The sequence below is a fragment of the Physeter macrocephalus genome, unplaced genomic scaffold (assembly GCF_002837175.3).
Source record: "Physeter macrocephalus isolate SW-GA unplaced genomic scaffold, ASM283717v5 random_1729, whole genome shotgun sequence".
Classification (NCBI taxonomy): Eukaryota; Metazoa; Chordata; class Mammalia; order Artiodactyla; family Physeteridae; genus Physeter; species Physeter macrocephalus.
This window is the reverse complement of record NW_021146353.1, coordinates 17,553-25,000: the sequence shown is the minus strand read 5'-3', so window position 1 is coordinate 25,000 and position 7,448 is coordinate 17,553. Positions and strand designations below refer to the sequence as shown.

The 7,448-nt window shown below is 44.9% G+C and overlaps 1 protein-coding gene across 1 annotated transcript; it reads right to left on the bottom strand.

Moving 5' to 3' along the window:
- Positions 1–2,727: 2,727 nt before the first annotated feature.
- Positions 2,728–5,650, bottom strand: SS18L2 (SS18 like 2). Its single transcript, XM_007106765.2, has 3 exons — positions 5,472–5,650; positions 5,157–5,233; positions 2,728–3,264 (listed from the first exon to the last, which is right to left on the bottom strand). The coding sequence occupies exons 1-3, from the start codon at positions 5,538–5,540 to the stop codon at positions 3,177–3,179; spliced, it is 234 nt and encodes a 77-aa protein (XP_007106827.1). The 5' UTR covers positions 5,541–5,650; the 3' UTR covers positions 2,728–3,176.
- Between the last annotated feature and the right edge of the window lie 1,798 nt (positions 5,651–7,448).

Here is a 7,448-nt window from a genome sequence, read left to right as displayed (position 1 = left end):
TTCTTTTTCCCGTAGGTCTATACAGTAGTTCCACCACCATTTGTTGAAAAGACTTTTATCCATTGAATTACCTTGGCTTTGTGACCACATATGTGCGATTCTATTTCTGGACTCTATTTGTTACACTGATGTATCTTTAGGCTGGGGCCACACTGTTGGGTTGTAGTTGTTGTTTTCCATTATTTTCTTAAAATTGTAAAATATACTTTACATAAAATTACCTTTTAACTGTTTTTAAGCTTACAGTTCAGAGGCTGTTAACTACATTCACATTGTTGTGCAACCATCACCACCATCTATCCATAAGACAATTTTCATCTTGTAAAACTAAAACTTTGGGGACTTCCCTGGTGGCGTGCTGGTTAAGAATCCACCTGTCAATGCAGGGGACACAGGTTCGATCCCTGGTCCGGGAAGATCCCACATGCCGTGGAGCAACTAAGCCCGTGCACCACACCTACTGAGCCTGTGCTCTAGAGCCTGCAAGCCACAACTACTGAGCCTGCATGCCACAACTAATGAAGCCCGTGTGCCACAGTTACTGGAGCTTGAGCACCTAGAGTCTGTGCTCCGCAACAAGAGAAGGCACCGCAGTGAGAAGCTGGCACACTGCAAAGAAGAGTAGCCCCTGCTCGCCGCAACTAGACAAAGCCCGCGCGCAGCAACAAAGACCCAAAGCAGCCAAAAATAAATAAATAAAAATTTTTCTCCCCTCTACCCAGGATCTGGTAACCACTCTCTACTTTTTTTGTTTGTTTGTTTTTGTTTTACTTTATTGTGGTAAGAACACAACATGAGATCCACCCTCTTTTTAAAAAATTTTTCGGCCATGTCATGCAGCATGTGGGATATTAGTTCCCCAACCAGGGATCGAACCCACACCCCGTGCAGTGGACGTGCATCACTAGACGGCCAGGTCCTGAGATCCACCCTCTTAATAGATTTTTAAGTGTTCAAGCTGTCTAATAAAGGGGGGCAGCTGCCATCCCACTCCAGTTGATGGTTGCTACATGGACCTGTAACCCAGCATTGCTAGAAAGCCAGGCTTTCATAGGAGATCCTCTTGTTTTTTAAATATTAGCAGCTAATTCAAAACTAAATACATTGCACAGCACCCATCATATCTGCTGATCAGATTAGGCCCATGAGCAGCCTACTTGGCATGGAGTATGGGCACAAACCACATGAATAGTAGAGGAGGGAGGAGACCAGTGATGGGTTAGAACCCTACAGATGGCAGAATGGGCGGGGGAGCAGGCTCCCTTCCAGACTTGAGAAGGCCTAGAAAGGGCCAGAGCCTTCAGCTAACACACAAAGCTAACACACTTGGATGTCTACCATGTGCCCAGCTCTCAACTGCATTATCTCCATCTCACAACGTCAGGAAGCGGATACTACTTTCATCATCCCCATTTTAGAGCTGAGGAAACAGAGCTTTCAGAGGTTGTGTTAGATCTGGGACTCAAAATGAGGTCTCTCTTCGCTGTTTACATGTTACAGCCTCCCTGGGTTGCAACCCTTGACTCCAACCAAAGGTTTTAATTTTGGGTTCACAAGAATCTCTTTACCTCATTTAACAGATAAGTCTCAAAGAGGGAAAGTTCTTTATAGAACAAAGCTAATAGAGGCAAAAAGAACAATAAAATAGAAAATCTCCATTATGTAATCCCTGAGGAAGTAACAGATCAAAGCTGGGTAGATCATAATTTAAGTGAAAGGCTATCAGGAACTTGATAATAAATTAGGTTATTTCCTGATGTGATGCGAAAGCAAGCACCTATCACTTCCTATGATGTATTCTTGCCAAAAATATTAGAACCTGAGTCTGAATGAGCCTCTACCAGTTTATAGGAAAAGTGGGCAATTAGTGGGACGGATATAATGACACCACAGGGATACAACAGAAATGTGAAAAATTCTAGAGCAAATGACCTAGTTTTTCCAACAAATGGCAAAGAAAAGAAAAGGGAACTGTTAAGTATTTTTAGAGACTTAAGGGACATAAACAAAATGCAGGGTATAAATCTTGTTTGGATCCTGATTCAGACACATCAACAAGAACACATTTTGTGAGAACAAAAGAAAATTGAACATCGTGGAATTCAGGGCATGCTACTCCAAAATATGGCACCTTGGCCTATTGAATACTTCAAGCTGAAGGAATTTGAGAAATGGCAGATGCTGGAAGGACTCTCAGACCTTCTCCTATGAAACAGGTCATGAGACCCTCATATTAGAAGTGTCCTCCCTACATCCAGAGGGACACAGATTTTGAACAAAAAGGCCTTACTAAGTTCCCTCCAGTTTACTACACTTAGCTCATACCCTTATGTCCTATCACATTTTTCCATGACTTTCTACTTTTCATCAAACTTACTATAAAAACGCTCAGGTTTAACTGCTTCTTTGGGTCTTCATTTCCTTATGAAGGCTCCCATGTCATATAAAACTTATATTAAATAAATTGGTATGCTTTTCTTTTATTAATCTGTCTTTTGTTATAGAGGCCTAGCCTAGAACCTTAAAAGGACAGAAAGAAAAATATAATCTTCCTCCCCTATCACATCTTCTATTAGTAGATGATGTTAGATAATAATTAAGAATTACTATTAATTGTGTTAGCAATGATAATGGTGTTGTTACATACATTTTTAAGTCTTTACACTTTCTCTCAAAAACCAAATGGAAGACTTACTACATGAAAATTTCTATACCTCAATATCAGTCTTTTGTGGAAAGGCAAGCTTTATTTCAAAGCAACCTGAAAAGAGCAGTCAGGGGGTCCACAACCACAAACTGGTGGGAGGGAACACACAGTTACATGTCCATTGGCAGGGTCTCAGTTGGGAGTCTCACCCAATACCTGCTCAGTTTCCTCTTCAGGTTGAAACTGAAAAGGTAGACTCGAAGATGCCCCTGATGTGCAAACACACTTATTTCAGGAAGGAGGACACCTGGAGTCAACTTAATTGAGCGAATCCGCTTAATTATTAAAATAAATATTTATTCTCTCTGAGAATACGGTTAATTTAGTAGCTTTCTTTGCATTTTCACATTTTTAAAAGAGCCACAGAGGTTCCATTCACCTTCTAAGCAGGTAGTTGGTAAAGATCCTTCCTCCATTTCCTAGGAAATAGATTACATTTGATTACTCCTCACAACAGCCAACTGGAAGATTATTCCATTGCTTTTGAAGCACTGGTTGGGTTGGCGTCTGCGATGGTGGCCAAATAAATGAGATTTCTGTGTAACACATGCTGGTACCTATGGGTAAAAAACAGGTAAAAATTAGACGTTTGCTTTTACTGAACATGAACAAAAAACTGGGAAAGAATTTATCCACCCTAGTGAATGGCTCATCCACTGATTGGATCACTCAGTGTTGTCAACCTTCTTATTTAACATATTGAAGGAAAATATATCCAGAATGTTACCTGTTCTCACTTCTCACTTCCATAGCTACCTCTCTAGCCCAAGCCACTATCACTTCTTGCTTGGACTACTGGAGCAGTCTCCTAACCTGTCTCCCTGCTCTACCTTTGCACCCTTACTCTAATTATCCACATAGCAGCCTGAGTGATCACTGTACAATTTAGGTCAAGACCATGTCATACCTCTGTTCAAAACCCTCCCAAGGCTCCCATCTCATTATGAGTAAAGCTAAGCCCTCATGGCCTATAAGGCCCTACATGATCAGGGCCTCTAGTTACCCTCTCTGATCTCATCTCCTACCACTTTCCCTTTACTCACCGAGTTCTGGCCAGAGTGGCCTCCTTGCTATGACTTGAAGATATCCAGCACGCTCTAGCCTGGGGGCTTTTCCACCTGATACTGTCTCTGATTCACGTATCTGCATAGCTGCTCCCCCACCTAAGGCGTGTACTGAAATGTCACATCAAAGATACCTGGTATAAAGTAGCACTCTTCCCCCCACTTACCCTGCTTTATTCTTATTCGACGTGCTTATTAGTATGTGCCTAATTATATGATTCTACAGTCTAGAAGGTAAGTTCCATGAAAGCAGAGCTGGTATCTGTTTTGGTACTGATTCCCCAGTGGCTGAAACAGTGCCTGGTATTCAGTATTACTCATAAAATATCTTGAACAGGGAATTCCCTGGCGGTCCAGTGGTTAGGACTTGATGCTTCCGATGCAGGGGGCACGGTTTTGATCCCTGGTCGGGGAACTGAGATCCCGCATGCCACACAGCGCCCCCCCACCAAAAAAAAAAAATCTTGAACAAACTTAAAGAAGGGATAAGACACTTCCATGATCAATGCACACTTACTATAATAGGGATTCTCAGTCAGGGGCTAGAGCTCTCCACCTAGGAAGACAAATTAGGCTAGGGGGCAGGAAGTGTGGACAGTGCAGTGTGAAAAGGTCCATTAGGAGATTTTGATAACTTTCTTACCCCATAGTTTGAGAATCACTGCACCAAATGGAGTGTTTTGCAACTATTTTCCATATAGAAAATAAGAGTGTTTACTATAAACTGTACAAAAGCAAATTACCAAATGCCAGTGTCCAATGTAAAGACTTACCCAAAGATGGATATCTCTACTATTCCACTGAGCTGTTCAGTGAGGGATTGCAGGTTACTTTTTTAGGGGGTGGGAAAAGCATGGCTTCGGTAACAATGAAATAAATTTTTTTGTTTCTGTAATAAATGGGGCATAATTCCTGGAACGACATTTAGAAAAGAGGCTGTTTTCTCTCATTTTGGCATAGAGCTAGAGAGCACATTAAATTACTGTGCCAAATTTACCTCTGTCTTAACCTGGAAATCTTTTATTGGTCTTTGCATGTGTTACAAGAAAGTATGAGCCGGGGTTCCACGACCAGAAAGGAGCCACTGCTCTCATCATCTCCGGACACTAGTTTTCCGAGTGCTTTCCTCCCCATCCCTGTTGTCATCGGCTGACATGGCTTCACGTGAAGCAGTCTTTGTAATGAGCACAATTCAAGTTTTGAAGAGGGAGCCACGTCTGACTCCAAGCTTCACAGTGCACTGTCCGTATGGTCTTGGGTAGGTAACCTCTCTGAGCCTCATCTGCGATCAATCACTCAAGACTCCTAGTTTAGGTCAGCTGCTGTATTCCTACACTGGCTTCCCCGCCAAACTCATTAGTCAGGGGAATAGGGAGGGGACTTACTGGACGCATTCATTCGCCCGGCCTTTGTTCTGATATTCCACAATACAGCGGATCAACTGATCATTCTCCTCCAGGAGCTGAAAGATCAAAGGGTCAGTGCAGCACGACATCAGGACGGCGGGGACAACTGCCTCCTTCCCCCGCCCCCGCCCCAATGCCGGGATTTGCAGCCCCAGCGCCTCTACTGACTTCATTCCCATCTGACGGCAAGTCACCCTACGCACACCAGTCTCAGCTGCTCACTCCAGGAAGCTTCCAGCACCCGTAGCACTTCGGGATCTCTGCTAAGATCGCTCTGCCCGCATTAGCGCTCACCCGCTGGATCGTCTCCTGATTGACTTCCGCCTTGCCTCTCAGCCAGTCCGGCACGAAGGCCACCGACATCCTGGGAAGCCAGGTTGGAAGGCGGCCTCACGCTTGCAGACCCCCGCGCGTCTAGACCAGACCTGACAAGCAGCCCTAGACGCCCTTCGGCCGTAGCAAGGACCCAAGATAAGTGGGCCTACGCTCTCGACGTTGATTGGGTCCTCCCACCTAGGGGGCGGGGAACAGGCGGAACGTCATTTGTGATTGGGCGCGCAAGAACGAGTCTCAGCGTCCTCCTCCGACCCCGCCCCCGGGGCTTCGGTGCTGTTTGTGGATCTTTTGCGTTTGCGCAAGCTAGCCTCAGGGGCGGGGTCCGGCCTCAGTTCCTCGCCTTTTAGGCCTTGGGCCCTACTTGTCTGCGGCAGCAGCTTCCCCAGGGTCCCACAGTACTCGAGGCTGGAACATGGATATCTGGCTCCAAATCCACCCCTCTTTCAACACCACTCTGGTGCCTCCAGGCCTGCGTCTGGAGCCTGAACCCTGGGCATTGCCTCCTGCCAAGCCAAACCCTGCAGGGCCAAGGAAAACACCAGTGTCAGCTTTACCCTCTACTGAGGGAGAAACTCGCCTATAGGCCTCTTTTTCCTTTGGGCCCTTCTTTTTTTTTTTTTTTTTAAATCAGATTTACAACCCTAAAAAGCACTATTATTTTCCCCAATTTACAGATGAGAAAACAGAGGTTAAGTAACTTGCCCAAGATCTCATAGCTACTAAGGGCAAAGTCAGTATCTGAACAGAAGCAGTCTGGCTTTAGAATTTTTGATCTCAACCACTGCCCTGCACAGCCTATGCACCATACTGCGGAGGTGGTTTGCTGCAAGATAAAGGGAGGAAGCTGGGCCAACCTCTTGGGCCACACTGTTACTGCTGGCAACCACTAAAACTCTGAATTGGTTGTCTTCTCTTTTGTCTAGTCCATCCATGGTGAACATGGGAGCAAGGCTGGTTTTTTTCTGTAGCAGAGAGTGTGGAGCAGCCACTTAATTTAGGAGGCAGATCTTGGAAGACTTTACTCCTCAAAAAGGGTATCAGGGCAATTCTGCCTTCTAGAGCTTCATTTCCCTGAGTGGTGGCCCTGATCCAGAGCAGGCTCATCTGCTTTGCTGGGCTCTCCCTCCACAATTCCCTTATTCATCCCTCGGAGGAGGTTTCATCCCATTTAACAGAGGGCTAAGTGTGAGTGATAAATTAGCTGTGGATGTGTACAGTTTGAGGTGATGTCTAATGGAGATGTTGAAGTTTGTGGCTGGCTGTTTGGCTGGAACTCAGGGCCAAGGACTGGGCTGGTGATGTAAACTTTGAGAAGAATCACTTGTGGAAACCGGCATCATCCTTGAAGCTACTTTGTCACCCTTTCACCTCCAATTCATCACCAAGTCCTGTTGATCTTGCTCCTAAATTTCTCTGCAGCCTGCCCAGTTCTCTTCCTCTTTACCACTGTTCCTGCCTAAGCTCCAGCTTCATCCTCTCTTGCCCAGTCAACTGCACTGGCATCCCAGCTGGTCCTACCACGGTTTCCATGAGACTTCTCCACTTTGATCTTAACATCAGCAGCCAAAGTGATTTTTACAAAATGCAAATCCAATCAGTTTTCCCCTGTCCCAAACTCTACCATGGCCTCCAAGAGCCTATATGGTCTTATCTCTTCTTTTCTCTCAAGTGGCTCTCACTCTACGCCTTTACTCTCTAAACTCGTGATTTTCAGGCAAAGCATCTTGAGGAAAAAAGCAGAGCTGGAGGAATCAGACTCCCTGACTTCAGACTATATTACAAAGCTACAGTAATCAAGACAATATGGTACTGGCACAAAAACAAAAATATAGATCAATGGAAGAGGATAGAAAGCCCAGAGATAAACCCACACACCTATGGTCAACTAATCTATGACAAAGGAGGCAAGGGTATACAATGGAGAAAAGACAGCCT

Excerpts from the sequence above, each read along its gene's own strand:
- SS18L2 (XM_007106765.2), bottom strand. The coding sequence starts at position 5,540 with ATGTCGGTGGCCTTCGTGCCGGACTGGCTGAGAGGCAAGGCGGAAGTC. Across the intron at positions 5,234-5,471 it reads ATCAGGAGACGATCCAGCGG|CTCCTGGAGGAGAATGATCA; the intron begins GTGAGCGCTAAT and ends TTGATCTTTCAG. Across the intron at positions 3,265-5,156 it reads CGGGCGAATGAATGCGTCCA|GTACCAGCATGTGTTACACA; the intron begins GTAAGTCCCCTC and ends TTTTACCCATAG.